The sequence below is a fragment of the Cyanistes caeruleus genome, chromosome 16 (genome assembly GCF_971803275.1).
Source record: "Cyanistes caeruleus chromosome 16, bCyaCae1.hap1.1, whole genome shotgun sequence".
NCBI classification, from domain to species: domain Eukaryota; kingdom Metazoa; phylum Chordata; class Aves; order Passeriformes; family Paridae; genus Cyanistes; species Cyanistes caeruleus.
The window spans coordinates 15,516,077-15,533,326 of NC_141716.1; the positions used below are offsets into that span (position 1 = coordinate 15,516,077).

At 60.5% G+C, this 17,250-nt stretch overlaps 2 protein-coding genes across 2 annotated transcripts; both read right to left on the reverse strand.

The window, feature by feature from the left end:
- Positions 1-3,198: 3,198 nt before the first annotated feature.
- LOC147650288 (maestro heat-like repeat-containing protein family member 7) lies at positions 3,199-8,815 on the reverse strand. Its single transcript, XM_086853502.1, has 15 exons — positions 8,241-8,815; positions 7,934-7,998; positions 7,676-7,825; positions 7,354-7,502; positions 6,923-7,070; positions 6,489-6,676; positions 6,262-6,399; positions 5,876-5,990; positions 5,585-5,722; positions 5,206-5,382; positions 4,926-5,081; positions 4,666-4,767; positions 4,171-4,273; positions 3,851-3,907; positions 3,199-3,557 (listed from the first exon to the last, which is right to left on the reverse strand). The coding sequence occupies exons 1-15, from the start codon at positions 8,377-8,379 to the stop codon at positions 3,367-3,369; spliced, it is 2,016 nt and encodes a 671-aa protein (XP_086709628.1). The 5' UTR covers positions 8,380-8,815; the 3' UTR covers positions 3,199-3,366.
- Positions 8,816-10,596: 1,781 nt separating this feature from the next.
- On the reverse strand, positions 10,597-16,115 carry LOC111944326 (maestro heat-like repeat-containing protein family member 7). The gene is made up of 15 exons (XM_086853506.1): positions 15,564-16,115; positions 15,207-15,271; positions 14,949-15,098; positions 14,627-14,775; positions 14,196-14,343; positions 13,762-13,949; positions 13,535-13,672; positions 13,149-13,263; positions 12,858-12,995; positions 12,479-12,655; positions 12,199-12,354; positions 11,939-12,040; positions 11,444-11,546; positions 11,124-11,180; positions 10,597-10,832 (listed from the first exon to the last, which is right to left on the reverse strand). The coding sequence occupies exons 1-15, from the start codon at positions 15,700-15,702 to the stop codon at positions 10,642-10,644; spliced, it is 2,016 nt and encodes a 671-aa protein (XP_086709632.1). The 5' UTR covers positions 15,703-16,115; the 3' UTR covers positions 10,597-10,641.
- Positions 16,116-17,250: the final 1,135 nt, after the last annotated feature.

The following is a 17,250-nucleotide window of genomic DNA, read 5'->3' on the forward strand; positions in this document are numbered from 1 at the left end:
TGCCCAGGGCAGTGGTGGATCCTCCATCCCTGGAGGAATTTCAAACCCCTGTTGATGTGGCACTTGGGAACATGGTTTAGTTTAGCAGTGCTGGGAGAACAGCTGGCCGTCAATGATCATAGAGCACTTTTCCAACCTTAATGATTCCACAGATCTATGAAATACAGCAAAAAAGGTGTTGGAAAATCCTTCAGAGAAGCTCTGACGCCGTGAGGCCACAAGGAGGGACAAGAATATTGCCAAGCTGGCCCTGGTCCCTGTTACCGCTGAAGATCAATAGATCACGCGGACACAGGTTGAGGTGTGGTGAAGAAAGAGCAGAGTTTATTTTTCCTCCCAGGATTTATAGGCTTCTTACCATGGCCAGGGATTGGATGCTCAGGATAACACTTTCTCACTGCCTGGCCATGAGAAATGCCCATCAGAAGACGTGTAACAGAAAGGATGTACACATATCTATGTTTACAGTTACTGTCCTGGGAAAGTCCTTAGAAAACTATGTTAGCAAGCTCAGAAGCTGAGTTTTCAGGGCGACAGGTCCCCATGGGCTGCAGTGTCCTCTCATGTCCCCTGGTCCCCAAGGGCTGAGGTTCACCTGGAGGTGCCAGGTCCTGCTTCCATTCCCTCCTTCACTTGTTGCTAGTCTCCAACACCACAAGACTCCATCAGCAGTGTCCTAGGCTTTCCACAGGTGCCACCAACCCACTGGGAGCTCAGCTGAGTGCCAGTGCCACGGGGGGTGGGGGGGGTGGCTTTTGGCCAGAAGGAAGGAGATGCTTCTCACTTTGTGTCCTTGCAGCAGAGACAGCCCAGAGAAGGCTGCAATGCAAGGCTCAGCTTAATGCAGCAGGGTAAGAGTCCTACCAAAAACAGCAGCTAATTACTTAAGTAATACCCAGTGTTATTAATGCTGCAGCTCTGCCATCACCCATGTATTTATAATAATAGTGTTCCCACTGTAATAACATTAATCATAATGGATTTACTAAGAAATTAAGGGGGAAGGGATATTATCTCCCTCGGGAACAGCACTTGACAGCAGCCCTATTTACTGTGTGGATTTGGATTGGTTTAATTCTCAATGTCTCGCTCATTAATCTGCTTTTCCAACAGCCCCTCACAAACACCCCTCTGGGAGCACAACCACAGGAGGAGGGAGGCAGGACAAGCACAGCCAGCTGAGGGGGGCTCAGGCAGAGCAGCCCCAGGGAATCCTGGCACAGGGTCAGCACAACCACCAGGGCTGTCTCATGGGGTGTGAGGGCACGGTCCTCTCCTGCCTTGGTGGGCAGTGTGCACGTCTGGGCATCACCCTCTTCTCCAGCCAATCTGCTATTCTCAGCTCCATGCTTAAAAACTCCTTAGCTTTACCTGGTGAGCAAGGAATAGTCAGCATCTCTTCCCAACATTTATAACAAGAGCTCAAAGGTTTTATTGAAACTTGTTTTCCCATATGCCTTTCTCCTCATCAGGCTTCTGGCTCGGGACACTTGGACCAAGAGCAGCTTGTCCAAGCCAGGGAATGCAGTGAGACACCCACAAAGCTCAGGCCCACCACCCTAACCAGAACCCATTGAGCTTTCACCAATGGGTTTTTACCAATCAGACAGCTTTTCACTGTCTGATGAAAATGAAAGATTAATGTATGTCCTGAAAGTCAGATGATCTGAGTAAAATTAAATCCTGATGAAAATCAAAGCTTGGTAAAAATTAAAGCCTGAAGTCCAAAGTGATCCAGTGATTTTTACCAGGAGTACGGCTTTCCTTGGTTAGTTTATAGCTGTGAGTAAAGACAGAGACATTTTATCACAGCTTGCATTAAACCCCTCTGATGCCTTGCCTGGGAGAGTGGAAGTGGCCTGGAAGCTGTGCACCTGTCAGCAGGAAAACAAGCTGGAGGAAAAATGCTCCCAAATCCCAGAATGCCCTGGAGCCTCCTGGGCTGGTGTCCCCAACAGGGGCAGCTGGCTCTCCTCAGCCAAGGAAACACTGGGATTCCACTGGATTTATTGTACCTATCCATTGCATCACACAAAGGATCTGAGGACACCTGGCTAATTTTTTCACCCCAAGTTCTTGATACACAAATAAACACACTTCCCCCTTTTCTTTGTCCATTTAATATTTTTTTCTTTCTATTTTCTGCTTGAGGAGAGGGCTGGGCTGAGATTCATGAGTGTTCAGGAACACCCCCATGTCCAGCCCCCAGCCAGGGAGGCCGCAGTGAAGCCTCCTCAAGGTCTTCTCTCCTCCTGGCTGAGCAGCCCCAGCTCTCTCAGCCTTTCCTCAGAGCAGAGGGGCTCCAGCCTGCAGCATCTCTGGGGCCTCCACTGCCTTGCCTCCAACAGCTCCAGCTCCTTCTGTGCTCAGGACCCCAGAGCTGGGGCAGGGGTGAGCCCGGGAGGGGCTGCAGCTTCATGGGCACCAGCAGGGAATTTTGTGTTATCCCTGGAGAGGAACTAAATGCACTCTGGTGTTGAGGGATAAAATGAAAGGAATCAAGCCTGCCCTGGGCAGGGTTGCCACCAGCACCAGCATTTCCTTGTGCAGTCTGAAGGGATCTGTCAGGGGCAGATGCCAGGGCTCCCCTTGCTCCGGCCCCTGCCCAAAGCAGCTGCAAGGGTGGCAGGGCTGGGCTGTGGGTCCATGCCCAGCTCAGTTCGGAGCTCCCTGTGCCACCATAAGCACAGGCTCCAAAGCAAACCCTGCCCATGGGGACACAGCAGCCGTGCAACGCTGGCACCCTGCAGCTGAAGCTGAGCCTGCAGCACCCTGGGGTACCCACACAGCCCAGACTGTCCCCAATGCTTCCTGGAGCCTGAGCCCAGGCTCAGAGGCCCCAGGGCTCCCTTCTGGGGAGCTCCAGAGGAACCGAATTGAGAGAGCCTCGGAGCCCTCAGCAATCCCGCCAGCAACCCACAGGCTGCAGGACACAGACGGCGCTTCCTGGCTGGGAGAAGCCTCATGCCCATCTCCAGGCACCACAATCACAGCGATCCCCACAGCTCCAGCCCCTGCCCAGCTCCTCTGTGGGCAGCATTAAGGCTTCAGCAGAAGCACCAAAGGCCGAGGGCCTTCTGGCCATTTTCCCTTCCCCACTGCACGCCTGGGCGGCTTGCTGAGCACAAGCACCCTTTTCCCCTCTCCCCCTATGCCCTGCGCACACTGGGCACCAGAGAAAGCACCTGAGACACTGGGTATGAGAACACATTCTATATTTCTATATATAATTCTGTATCTATTCTATATATTTCTATTTCTATATTTCTATATTAAAGAACAAAAAAGAAGAAGGAAAAAAAAAAATATCCTAAAGAAAAATCCTGCCCGGCTCAGATGGCCCCGGCAGACAGAGAGCCACTCAATTCAGCTCTCCTCAGAGCTCCAGCAGCACAGCCAGCCACGGGCCCACAGACAAGGGCGGTTCTTGCGTGCCCTGCGGAATCCATCTTGCCACCTCTGCAAGATGGAGCCTGGAGCTGCCCGGAGGACAAAGGCTGTTTCCAGAGCCAGCCTTCTGATGGCAGGGCTGATGTCCTGTGCCTTGTCATCAAGGGCTGCAAGAGAGAGGAACAGATCTCCATGGTCAGATCTGGATCTGCAGGGACCCGAGGAGAGCCCCGTGCAAGGGCCAACCCAGCTGGCTCTGGCCATGGCCAGGAGGGAGCAGGGACCAAAGGGATCAGCCCAAAGCCACTGGACACTATTGGCACTCGTGCCCCTGAAATCTCTGTGTGTGCCCTGGCCACACCAGGCCTGGTCCGCACAGGGAGCAGAGCCCTCGGCAGCCGGGGCAGGGATTGCAGCTCCCCTTGGCAGCCGGGGCTGGCAGCCCGCTGCCCTCACTCACCCTGACAGATGCTCTGGAGCTCTCGTTTGTTCCCCCGGAGGTGCTGCCCGGCCATCCCTGGGAACACAGAGCCTGTCAGGGTCCCAGCAGCACAGCTCCCTGTCAGCGGCGCTGCCAGCCCTGGGGCCACACGGCCTCCTGCCCCGGCAGGGCTCAGCCCCGGCCCTTGCCGCATCCTGACTCAGCCCAAGGGCCCGGCTGCCAGAGGCCGGCAGCAGCAGCCCCGAGGGCAGCCGGGGCTCCAGGGCCGGGGCAGCAGCCGGGGCTGGGGCCGAGCTGCGGCGGGGCAGGGAGGGAGCCCAGCCCGGTTCGTGGCTCACCAATGAACCTGATGGCCGCCGCTCGCAGGGACTCCTGTGGGCTGTCCAGGTAGAGCAGGGCCCGGTGCAGGTGCTCAGCCGCTCGGCTCCTGTCCTGTGCCAGCTGCAGAGAGCGGCAGGAGGGAAGGGTTGGTGCGGGCTCTGCCCCTCGGCCGGGCACTGCTGCCTGCGGCCAGCCCCGGCCTCCCGTGCCCGCCCAGCCCTGAGGCACCGGGCAGCAGCCGCTGGCGCCGGGCTCTGGAGGGGGCAGAGGGCCGGCTGCTGCCCGGGGAGCCGCGCTGCTGCCCTGCCCGACACAGCAGCTGTGCCGGGGCTCCATGGGCACACGGCTCGGGGCCACAGGGGGCTGGAGTAGAGCCCGCGGGGCCCAGGGAAGGGAGCAGCGTGTGGGGCACAGGCTGGCGGCCCTGGGTGCGGCACTGGGCAGGGCACAGCTGCCAGCCGCACACACTGAGCTTCTCCAGCCTGGGGCTGGGGCTTCCAGCGCGCCCTTACCAAGCCCTCGCTGAACCTCCAGGTCTGATCCACCCGCAGCATCTGCTGGAGATCCTTCCTCTTCAGGAATCGGGCGGAACAGAGCAGCGTTTCCCGGGAGGCCTGGAGAGCAGCAGAGACCCAGAGATGGCACCACAGCCCAGGGCACAGGACCCACGTCCCTGGGCCAAGACCAGGAGGGAGCTGCAGCCTGCAAGGCAGCAGAGCAGGAGGCAGCCGAGCGCCCTGCCAGGGAGCCACAGCAGCTGCCGAGTCCTCACATCAACCACGCGCTGGTTCTCGTCATGGCAGTGCAAGGAGAGTGGGAGCAGGCTCTGCTGCACGTGGGACTTCAGGGCCTTTTTTCCCTCCTTTGGTAGAAAATCCATCATCTCTCGAAAGATGAACATGGAGCACAGCTGCACCTGGCTATCATCCTGTACGAAAGGAAGAAATAAAGACCTCAGCATCAGCTGCTTTAGGCCCACCTGGGCACAGGCCTGCAAATGCCCAGGGCACAGTGCCCAGGCAGCAGCCATGGCTGGAGACACAGAGCCTTACATTGTCAAAGAGCGGCAGGAGCGCCTCAGCCAGCTGCAGGCCGAGGGGGATGGTTATCGGGCCACCATTGTACAGGAACAAACGGCTGAGGAGAGTGATGCTCATCCCAAGCACATGGCTGTCATTTTCCCCCAGGAGCTCCACGAGCCTTTCATGCAGGCCCCACATTCTTTTGGCCTGTGTGGAACACAAGTGTGTGAAATGCCACCCTGCTGCCACAGGGCCCAGAGGCCAAAGGCCTGTGCCAAAGGCCTGGGGCAGGAGGCAAGAGGCAGGAGGCAGGAGAGCTGGCAGCAGCTGCCTCAGTGCCCAAAGGCCAGCCAAGCGCAAGCCACTGCCTTCCCCAGCCCCACGCCAGCAGCCGCTGCCCCCTTCTCACCATGGAGGATTTCTTGCCGAGCACCACAAGGCCTCTGAGTGCCAAGCGACGCCTCTCCCTGCACTCGCTCTGCAGTTTGCTTGATGCGATCTCCAGGACGCTGTCACGGTATTCACTCGAGTCCAGGCACTCCAACATCTGAAGGGCACAGGCCGGTGATGGGGCAGCAGCGCACAGGGCTGGGCCCAGGCAGCAGCACAGGGCGTGGGCACCGTCCCGGGCGGCTGCGGCACCGAGAGGGCAGAGAGCTGGGAGACAGCTCAGCGAGACAGCGCTGCCCTTCAGGCTCACCTCCACAAGGAACGCCATGGCGGCCAAATCCCCGTGTGCCGTGTCTTTGCTGAGCAGCCCGAGCAGGTAGAATGCAATCGCAGAACACAAGGGTAGGGACACGTGACGCATTGCTCTGACGGGAGGAAAAAGGAACCAAGACCCTGAGCCAGCGGGACAAACCTCTCCATGGACTGACTCCCAGGCGGAGCTTGGCCCTTCTCCACCACCCTGCAAGGGGACCTGGGGTCCTTTGGGGGCCAAGCTGCCCTTGGGCACCCTCCTCTCCCAGGCTTGTGCAGTGTCCTTGGCCATCCCTTGGTGACAAGGCCCTCTGGCCCCTGACCACGGGGACTGTGTGGGGCACCCCAGGCACGGGGCACAAACGCTGTTTGGGGGCAGCTCACCTGGCCAGCACACCCACAGCACAGTGGTGCGTGCCAGCACACAGCAGCGTGTCCCAGCCACACTCGTCTTCCACTGCTGCCACCACATCCTCATAGTGCAGTCGGCAGAGCAGGGCCTTCAGGGTCTGCACTGCAAACCTGTGTGCACAGCAAAGCCCAGGTGATGCTGGGAGCACGGGCTGCTGCCCTGGGGACATGGCAGGGACAGGAGGACTGGCATGGAGCACCTGTTGGGGCTGATGGCAAGGCCGTGTTGCTGCTGGCATCTCTTCCAGAAAGTATCGACCTTCTCTGGCAGATCCAATGTGCTGAACAGCACTTGCAAGAGCAGATGCACCAAGAGACGGGGGAAATACACTGTCACTGCATGTGGGACACAGGGCAGCTGGAGCATCTTCCATATCACCACAGTTGCCTGTGAAGGACAGAGCAGCCCGAGTCAGCGCTCAGTGCCCAGGTGTCCATGTGGCAGGGCCCGAGCATGGCAGGGAGAGGCCAGTGGAGATGTAGGGACAGCAGCCGGCCTGGTGGTCCTGGAGCTGCTCCTAGGCCAGGTTGGAGCCCAGTGCCTGAGGCAGGGAGATGCCATGGGAGGAGGGAGGATGGAGACCTGAGGGAGAGGTGACCTTGGGGTGAGCAAAGGTCAGCTGCAGAAACTCACAGCCAGGGCAAGGACAGCCGTGTGGTCCCCGTCGGAGGTGCACATGCTGAGCTCTGGCCAGGTGCCCAGCACATCCAGAAGTATCAGCATGGCTGGCTCTGCAGCCCTGCACGAGCACATGATGCTCTTCCACATGGTGGTAGCAGCTCTGTGGGGACAGAGTTCTGTGTCAGGGGGGTCTGGGACACATCACCATGGCCTGGGCAGCAGCAGGGAGCTGAGCTGGCTGCCAGCCCTGCCTCTGCCCACTGTCCCTCTGTGGCAGCCCAGCCCTGTGGGGACTGGCCCCTGAGGGCAGCAGGCTCGGGGGCTGCTGTGCCAGGGCTGACAAAGGGAGGAGCCACAGGGCCCTGGAATCCTCTGTTTGTCTGACACCTGGGCCAGGTGTGCAGGGGGATGCCCTGAGCCCTCTGGGCACGTGGGCCCTGTACCTGTCACACCATGGGGCCACACGCAGGAGAGCCATCACCACGTCAGCAGGCTGTGCCTCTGTCATATCCAGAAGGGGCCTGTACAGATTGTACTCAGGAAACTCATTAGCCTTGAGCCACTGGTAGATGAACCTCACCATGGGGAGCACCTGGAGAAGGCACAGGGAAACTTGGAAAGCTGCCAGCAGGAGTAATGTGCCCAGCTTCCCAGAGAAGTGCTTCCCTTCCCACCGCACTGCCACGGCCTCAAAGGCTCGCAGTGAGCAGCTGGCGTGGCCAAGCAATTCCTGGGAGGATCGAAGCCAGGCCACAGGCTGCTTACTTGCTTTGGACTGGAAGGACCCTCCTCCACAAGCATGTCCAGCAGGGCAGCACTGGCCTTGGTTTTGAAGATGGGAGAGTATGCTCTGACCACAGTGCCCATGGCACTGGTCTCTTCCTCCCGAATTCTCTTCATGAATTTGCAAATCATCTGCAGCAGAAGGGCAAGAAATGAGGGACATTGTATGGATGCTCCAAGCGTGGTGCTGGGCTGAGCAGGGACAGCAGGCCCAGCCCAGGGGGGGATGGCTGCAGGTACCTGCGCTGTTGTGCGGAAGAGGCCACGGCTGCGTTCCTGCTCTCGAGTGCGCTCCATGGCTGCTCCTGGCAAAGAGCGAGCGCAGCTTGAGCTGAGGGGCTGCGGGAGAGGCCGGAGAACACAGCCCAGCCCTGCACTCCCCAGGCAGGGACAGCCCCGGGATGCCCCAGGGCACAGAGTACAGCTCCAGGGTGTCTGCCCCAGCCCCACTTCTGTCCTGTCCATGGACGTGTCCCCAGGGGATGGGATGGGATGGGATGGGATGGGACGAGGCCAAGCTGGCTGCAGGCCCAGGTCTGCCGCTCACCCTCCTGAGGTGGCTGAAATTGCTCCAGCTCTCCAGGCTGCTGTGCTGGGGCAGTCCCAGGGCCTTCTTTCTCCTCCTTCACCCAGGTCAGCCTGGGGACACTTGGAGGTCTCTGCTCAACATCACTGCCTGGATTCATGGCTACTCGCAGCAGAGGTGGCTCAGAAAAGGTCTTAGTTGGCAAGTGCTGCAGCTGTGCCTGGAAGGCACCTGCAGGAGTGAAGTCTTGGCAAGGCTGCAGGACAGCCAGTCCTGCACTTGGGTCTCAGGGGCTCGTGCCACAAGGACAGGAGACTCGTCGTCAAGGACCGCGGTGAGGAAATGCCACGGTCTGGGCTCGAGCACACCTGAGAAGTGTGGTGCTTCACCTCACCAGAAGTGAAGCCTCGGGAAGGCTGCAGGTCACCGAGTGCTGTGGTCTGGCCTCGAGGTGACCTGCAGGAGTAACGCCTCAGAAAGGCTCTGGGTCAGCAAGGAGTGAGTGCGCCGTGCGGGGGCTCCTCACAGCACCACTCTGTCCCGTCCTGCCCTGTCACGTGCACCAGGCACTGTGGTGTGGCTGTGTCACCGCCAACACTAATGTCACCCCATGTCACAAAGGGCCCTTGGACACCCTGTCCCGTTCCATTCCACGGTTACCATGCTGCACCGTGTCACCAAGGGCCGTTGCACACGCTACCCCCTGCCCTGGGGCTCCACCCAGCCCGGCCAAAGTGGCCCAGCTTGGAAGCAATGCCTTGGCCCAAGTGTCTCAGACAGCCCAACAGGATCTTTAGGAACAGCTCAAACCTGTGGCTGCAGCAGGAAGGGTGGCAGAAGGTTTCCTGCCTGCTTTGCATTGCTGCAGGGGCTGCTCCTGTCAGAGCCCCCTCTCTGCTGGTGACAGCTTTGCTCTTGGGGACACCGCTCTGCAGCAGCCCAGGAACACGAGCGGTGCCCAGTGCCGGGAGCGCCACCAGTGGTTCCCCCCTGTGCACGGGGACCCCAGCCCCAGGGTGGCTGTGCCAGCACCCCCAGGGACCTCCAGCCTCAGGAACCCAGGGCAAGGGGAAACCACAGCTGTGCAAATGCTGCCTGTGCCCAAAGCAAATGCAAAGACAGACAGCCTGTGACAAACAAGGACAATTTATTTACACAACAGCACCACCACCACCAATGAACTACAGAATGTATTTATGTTATAAGAATCTTCATAGCAACAATCTATAAAATGTATTTACAATGAAAGGACCTCTATAGCAATTGCAATAAAGAACCTAACTACAGCCTATAGAACATATATACTGAAGGGACTGTGTCCACCATCTCTGTTATTCCTGCAAGAGAAGGAGGCATCTTGGCCACTCCAGCCCAGCCCTGAGGGCTGTTCCTGTGCACGCTCTGGTGCCGTTTTTGCTCTGTCCAGAGCCGCTTCAGCAGCAGCGACTCAGCAGCGCTGCTCGAGGAGACATCACCACCCTCCCCATGGAGGCAGAAGCTGTGCAGACACAGAGCTCTGTGTCAGGGGAGCCTCGGTCTCAGCACCGTGGCCTGGGCAGGCGCGGGGGCCCGGGCTGGCCGCCAGCCCTGCCTCTGCCCGCTGCCCTGGCAGCACCCAGTGGCTGTGCCCTGCCAGGGCCTCCTTGCCCTCCTTGTCCCGAGACAGCCCAGCCTGGGCACCTCGGGGCTGCTGAGGCCCAGCCTCGAGGGCTTCTGCTGCAGGCATGGCAGACTCTCAGGGGAAGCACCAGAGCAGCGGGTGACAGGAACAAGGCAACTGCCTGGGGGCTGCTCGTGGCCTCTGACACCCAGTTTCCTCAGGGCTTCCACCACCCTGGCCCCTCTGCTCTCCCCCAGCCCGGCCAACCTGCCCGGCAGCGGCGCAGCCCCGATGGAGCTCCAGAGGAGCCGGACTGAGAGAGCCTCAGAGCCCTCAGCAATCCCGCCAGCAACCCACGGGCTGCAGGACACAGACGGTGCTTCCTGGCTGGGAGAAGCCTCATGCCCATCTCCAGGCACCACAATCACAGCGATCCCCACAGCTCCAGCCCCTGCCCAGCTCCTCTGTGGGCAGCGTTAAGGCTTCAGCAGAACCACCCAAGGCCGAGGGCCTTCTGGCCATTTTCCCTTCCCCACTGCACGCCTGGGCAGCTTGCTGAGCACAAGCACCCTTTTCCCCTCTCCCCCTATGCCCTGCGCACTGGGCACCAGAGAAAGCACCTGAGACACTGGGTATGAGAACACATTCTATATTTCTATATATAATTCTATATTTCTATATATAATTCTATATCTATATTCTATATATTTCTATTTCTATATATCTATATTAAAAAGAACAAAGAAGAAGGAATAAAAAAAATATCCTAAAGAAAAATCCTGCCCGGCTCAGATGGCCCCGGCAGACAGAGAGCCTCTCAATTCAGCTCTCCTCAGAGCTCCAGCAGCACAGCCAGCCACAGGCCCACAGACAAGGGCGGTTCTTGCGTGCCCTGCGGAATCCATCTTGCCACTTCTGCAAGATGGAGCCTTGAGCTGCCCGGAGGACAAAGGCTGTTTCCAGAGCCAGCATTCTGATGGCAGGGCTGATGTCCTGTGCCTTGTCATCAAGGGCTGCAAGAGAGAGGAACAGAGCCATGGTCAGATCTGGATCTGCGGGGACCTGAGGAGAGCACCGTGCAAGGGCCAACCCAGCTGGCTCTGGCCATGGCCAGGAGGGAGCAGGGACCAAAGGGATCAGCCCAAAGCCACTGGACACTATTGGCACTCGTGCCCCTGAAATCTCTGTGTGTGCCCTGGCCACACCAGGCCTGGTCCGCACAGGGAGCAGAGCCCTGGGCAGCCGGGGCAGGGATTGCAGCCCTCCTTGGCAGCCAGGGCTGGCAGCCCGCTGCCCTCACTCACCCTGACAGATGCTCTGGAGCTCTCGTTTGTTCCCCCGGAGGTGCTGCCCGGCCATCCCTGGGAACACAGAGCCTGTCAGGATCCCAGCAGCACAGCTCCCTGCCAGCGGCGCTGCCAGCCCTGGGGCCACACGGCCTCCTGCCCCGGCAGGGCTCAGCCCCGGCCCTTGCCGTATCCTGACTCAGCCCAAGGGCCCGGCTGCCAGAGGCCGGCAGCAGCAGCCCCGAGGGCAGCCGGGGCTCCAGGGCCGGGGCAGCAGCCGGGGCTGGGGCCGAGCTGCGGCGGGGCAGGGAGGGAGCCCAGCCCGGTTCGTGGCTCACCAATGAACCTGATGGCCGCCGCTCGCAGGGACTCCTGCGGGCTGTCCAGGTAGAGCAGGGCCCGGTGCAGGTGCTCAGCCGCTCGGCTCCTGTCCTGTGCCAGCTGCAGAGAGCGGCGGGAGGGAAGGGTTGGTGCGGGCTCTGCCCCTCGGCCGGGCACTGCTGCCTGCGGCCAGCCCCGGCCTCCCGTGCCCGCCCAGCCCTGAGGCACCGGGCAGCAGCCGCTGGCGCCGGGCTCTGGAGGGGGCAGAGGGCCGACTGCTGCCCGGGGAGCCGCGGTGCTGGCCTGCCCGACAGAGCAGCTGTGCCGGGGCTCCATGGGCACACGGCTCGGGGCCACAGGGGGCTGGAGTAGAGCCCGCGGGGCCCAGGGAAGGGAGCAGCGTGTGGGGCACAGGCTGGCGGCCCTGGGTGCGGCACTGGGCAGGGCACAGCTGCCAGCCGCACACACTGAGCTTCTCCAGCCTGGGGCTGGGGCTTCCAGCCCGCCCTTACCAGGCCCTCGCCGAACCTCCAGGTCTGATCCACCCGCAGCATCTGCTGGAGATCCTTCCTCTTCAGGAATCGGGCGGAACAGAGCAGCGTTTCCCGGGAGGCCTGGAGAGCAGCAGAGACCCAGAGATGGCACCACAGCCCAGGGCACAGGACCCACGTCCCTGGGCCAAGACCAGGAGGGAGCTGCAGCCTGCAAGGCAGCAGAGCAGGAGGCAGCCGAGCGCCCTGCCAGGGAGCCACAGCAGCTGCCGAGTCCTCACATCAGCCACGCGCTGGTTCTCATCATGGCAGTGCAAGGAGAGTGGGAGCAGGCTCTGCTGCACGTGGGACTTCAAGGCCTTTTTTCCCTCCTTTGGTAGAAAATCCATCATCTCTCGAAAGATGAACATGGAGCACAGCTGCACCTGGCTATCGTCCTGTACGAAAGGAAGAAATAAAGACCTCAGCATCAGCTGTTTCAGGCCCACCTGGGCACAGGCCTGCAAATGCCCAGGGCACAGTGCCCAGGCAGCAGCCATGGCTGGAGACACAGAGCCTTACATTGTCAAAGAGCGGCAGGAGCGCCTCAGCCAGCTGCAGGCCGAGGGGGATGGTTATCGGGCCACCATTGTACAGGAACAAACGGCTGAGGAGAGCGATGCTCATCCCAAGCACATGGCTGTCATTTTCCCCCAGGAGCTCCACGAGCCTTTCATGCAGGCCCCACATTCTTTTGGCCTGTGTGGAACACAAGTGTGTGAAATGCCACCCTGCTGCCACAGGGCCCAGAGGCCAAAGGCCTGTGCCAAAGGCCTGGGGCAGGAGGCAAGAGGCAGGAGGCAGGAGAGCTGGCAGCAGCTGCCTCAGTGCCCAAAGGCCAGCCAAGCGCAAGCCACTGCCTTCCCCAGCCCCACACCGGCAGCCACTGCCCCCTTCTCACCATGGAGGAATTCTTGCCGAGCACCACAAGGCCTCTGAGTGCCAAGCGACGCCTCTCCCTGCACTCGCTCTGCAGTTTGTTTGATGCGATCTCCAGGACGCTGTCACGGTATTCACTCGAGTCCAGGCACTCCAACATCTGAAGGGCACAGGCCGGTGATGGGGCAGCAGCGCACAGGGCTGGGCCCAGGCAGCAGCACAGGGCGTGGGCACCGTCCCGGGCGGCTGCGGCACCGAGAGGGCAGAGAGCTGGGAGACAGCTCAGCGAGACAGCGCTGCCCTTCAGGCTCACCTCCACAAGGAACGCCATGGCGGCCAAATCCCCGTGTGCCGTGTCTTTGCTGAGCAGCCCGAGCAGGTAGAATGCAATCGCAGAACACAAGGGTAGGGACACGTGACGCATTGCTCTGACGGGAGGAAAAAGGAACCAAGACCCTGAGCCAGCGGGACAAACCTCTCCATGGACTGACTCCCAGGCGGAGCTTGGCCCTTCTCCACCACCCTGCAAGGGGACCTGGGGTCCTTTGGGGGCCAAGCTGCCCTTGGGCACCCTCCTCTCCCAGGCTTGTGCAGTGTCCTTGGCCATCCCTTGGTGACAAGGCCCTCTGGCCCCTGACCACGGGGACTGTGTGGGGCACCCCAGGCACGGGGCACAAACGCTGTTTGGGGGCAGCTCACCTGGCCAGCACACCCACAGCACAGTGGTGCGTGCCAGCACACAGCAGCGTGTCCCAGCCACACTCGTCTTCCACTGCTGCCACCACATCCTCATAGTGCAGTCGGCAGAGCAGGGCCTTCAGGGTCTGCACTGCAAACCTGTGTGCACAGCAAAGCCCAGGTGATGCTGGGAGCACGGGCTGCTGCCCTGGGGACATGGCAGGGACAGGAGGACTGGCATGGAGCACCTGTTGGGGCTGATGGCAAGGCCGTGTTGCTGCTGGCATCTCTTCCAGAAAGTATCGACTTTCTCTGGCAGATCCAATGTGCTGAAGAGCACTTGCAAGAGCAGATGCACCAAGAGACGGGGGAAATACACTGTCACTGCATGTGGGACACAGGGCAGCTGGAGCATCTTCCATATCACCACAGTTGCCTGTGAAGGACAGAGCAGCCCGAGTCAGCGCTCAGTGCCCAGGTGTCCATGTGGCAGGGCCCGAGCATGGCAGGGAGAGGCCAGTGGAGATGTAGGGACAGCAGCCGGCCTGGTGGTCCTGGAGCTGCTCCTAGGCCAGGTTGGAGCCCAGTGCCTGAGGCAGGGAGATGCCATGGGAGGAGGGAGGATGGAGACCTGAGGGAGAGGTGACCTTGGGGTGAGCAAAGGTCAGCTGCAGAAACTCACAGCCAGGGCAAGGACAGCCGTGTGGTCCCCGTCGGAGGTGCACATGCTGAGCTCTGGCCAGGTGCCCAGCACATCCAGAAGTATCAGCATGGCTGGCTCTGCAGCCCTGCACGAGCACATGATGCTCTTCCACATGGTGGTAGCAGCTCTGTGGGGACAGAGTTCTGTGTCAGGGGGGTCTGGGACACATCACCATGGCCTGGGCAGCAGCAGGGAGCTGAGCTGGCTGCCAGCCCTGCCTCTGCCCACTGTCCCTCTGTGGCAGCCCAGCCCTGTGGGGACTGGCCCCTGAGGGCAGCAGGCTCGGGGGCTGCTGTGCCAGGGCTGACAAAGGGAGGAGCCACAGGGCCCCGGAATCCTCTGTTTGTCAGACACCTGGGCCAGGTGTGCAGGGGGATGCCCTGAGCCCTCTGGGCACGTGGGCCCTGTACCTGTCACACCATGGGGCCACACGCAGGAGAGCCATCACCACGTCAGCAGGCTGTGCCTCTGTCATATCCAGAAGGGGCCTGTACAGATTGTACTCAGGAAACTCATTAGCCTTGAGCCACTGGTAGATGAACCTCACCATGGGGAGCACCTGGAGAAGGCACAGGGAAACTTGGAAAGCTGCCAGCAGGAGTAATGTGCCCAGCTTCCCAGAGAAGTGCTTCCCTTCCCACCGCACTGCCACGGCCTCAAAGGCTCGCAGTGAGCAGCTGGCGTGGCCAAGCAATTCCTGGGAGGATCGAAGCCAGGCCACAGGCTGCTTACTTGCTTTGGACTGGAAGGACCCTCCTCCACAAGCATGTCCAGCAGGGCAGCACTGGCCTTGGTTTTGAAGATGGGAGAGTATGCTCTGACCACAGTGCCCATGGCACTGGTCTCTTCCTCCCGAATTCTCTTCATGAATTTGCAAATCATCTGCAGCAGAAGGGCAAGAAATGAGGGACATTGTATGGATGCTCCAAGCGTGGTGCTGGGCTGAGCAGGGACAGCAGGCCCAGCCCAGGGGGGGATGGCTGCAGGTACCTGTGCTGTTGTGCGGAAGAGGCCACGGCTGCGTTCCTGCTCTCGAGTGCGCTCCATGGCTGCTCCTGGCAAAGAGCGAGCGCAGCTTGAGCTGAGGGGCTGCAGGAGAGGCCGGAGAACACAGCCCAGCCCTGCACTCCCCAGGCAGGGACAGCCCCGGGATGCCCCAGGGCACAGAGTACAGCTCCAGGGTGTCTGCCCCAGCCCCACTTCTGTCCTGTCCATGGACGTGTCCCCAGGGGATGGGATGGGATAGGATGGGATGGGATGGGATGGGATGGGATGGGATGGAATGGGATGGGATGGGATGGGATGGGACGAGGCCAAGCTGGCTGCAGGCCCAGGTCTGCCGCTCACCCTCCTGAGGTGGCTGAAATTGCTCCAGCTCTCCAGGCTGCTGTGCTGGGGCAGTCCCAGGGCCTTCTTTCTCCTCCTTCACCCAGGTCAGCTTGGGGACACTTGGAGGTCTCTGCTCAACATCACTGCCTGGATTCATGGCTACTCGCAGCAGAGGTGGCTCAGAAAAGGTCTTAGTTGGCAAGTGCTGCAGCTGTGCCTGGAAGGCACCTGCAGGAGTGAAGTCTTGGCAAGGCTGCAGGACAGCCAGTCCTGCACTTGGGTCTCAGGGGCTCGTGCCACAAGGACAGGAGACTCGTCGTCAAGGACCGCGGTGAGGAAATGCCACGGTCTGGGCTCGAGCACACCTGAGAAGTGTGGTGCTTCACCTCACCAGAAGTGAAGCCTCGGGAAGGCTGCAGGTCACCGAGTGCTGTGGTCTGGCCTCGAGGTGACCTGCAGGAGTAACGCCTCAGAAAGGCTCTGGGTCAGCAAGGAGTGAGTGCGCCGTGCGGGGGCTCCTCACAGCACCACTCTGTCCCGTCCTGCCCTGTCACGTGCACCAGGCACTGTGGTGTGGCTGTGTCACCGCCAACACTAATGTCACCCCATGTCACAAAGGGCCCTTGGACACCCTGTTCCGTTCCATTCCACGGTTACCATGCTGCACCGTGTCACCAAGGGCCGTTGCACACGCTGCCCCCTGCCCTGGGGCTCCACCCAGCCCGGCCAAAGTGGCCCAGCTTGGAAGCAATGCCTTGGCCCAAGTGTCTCAGACAGCCCAACAGGATCTTTAGGAACAGCTCAAACCTGTGGCTGCAGCAGGAAGGGTGGCAGAAGGTTTCCTGCCTGCTTTGCATTGCTGCAGGGGCTGCTCCTGTCAGAGCCCCCTCTCTGCTGGTGACAGCTTTGCTCTTGGGGACACCGCTCTGCAGCAGCCCAGGAACACGAGCGGTGCCCAGTGCCGGGAGCGCCACCAGTGGTTCCCCCCTGTGCACGGGGACCCCAGCCCCAGGGTGGCTGTGCCAGCACCCCCAGGGACCTCCAGCCTCAGGAACCCAGGGCAAGGGGAAACCACAGCTGTGCAAATGCTGCCTGTGCCCAAAGCAAATGCAAAGACAGACAGCCTGTGACAAACAAGGACAATTTATTTACACAACAGCACCACCACCACCAATGAACTACAGAATGTATTTATGTTATAAGAATCTTCATAGCAACAATCTATAAAATGTATTTACAATGAAAGGACCTCTATAGCAATTGCAATAAAGAACCTAACTACAGCCTATAGAACATATATACTGAAGGGACTGTGTCCACCATCTCTGTTATTCCTGCAAGAGAAGGAGGCATCTTGGCCACTCCAGCCCAGCCCTGAGGGCTGTTCCTGTGCACGCTCTGGTGCCGTTTCTGCTCTGTCCAGAGCCGCTTCAGCAGCAGCGACTCAGCAGCGCTGCTCGAGGAGACATCACCACCCTCCCCATGGAGGCAGAAGCTGTGCAGACACAGAGCTCTGTGTCAGGGGAGCCTCGGTCTCAGCACCGTGGCCTGGGCAGGCGCGGGGGCCCGGGCTGGCCGCCAGCCCTGCCTCTGCCAGCTGCCCTGGCAGCACCCAGTGGCTGTGCCCTGCCAGGGCCTCCTTGCCCTCCTTGTCCCGAGACAGCCCAGCCTGGGCACCTCGGGGCTGCTGAGGCCCAGCCTCGAG

Coding starts and splice junctions, on each gene's coding strand:
- LOC147650288 (XM_086853502.1), bottom strand. CDS start 8,379: ATGAATCCAGGCAGTGATGTTGAGCAGAGACCTCCAAGTGTCCCCAGG. Junction 7,826..7,933: donor TCTTCCGCACAACAGCGCAG/GTACCTGCAGCC, acceptor CTTCTGCTGCAG/ATGATTTGCAAATTCATGAA. Junction 6,400..6,488: donor CTTGCCATCAGCCCCAACAG/GTGCTCCATGCC, acceptor CTGTGCACACAG/GTTTGCAGTGCAGACCCTGA.
- LOC111944326 (XM_086853506.1), bottom strand. CDS start 15,702: ATGAATCCAGGCAGTGATGTTGAGCAGAGACCTCCAAGTGTCCCCAAG. Junction 14,344..14,626: donor GTGGCCCCATGGTGTGACAG/GTACAGGGCCCA, acceptor CTGTCCCCACAG/AGCTGCTACCACCATGTGGA. Junction 12,656..12,857: donor TCGGCAAGAATTCCTCCATG/GTGAGAAGGGGG, acceptor TGTTCCACACAG/GCCAAAAGAATGTGGGGCCT.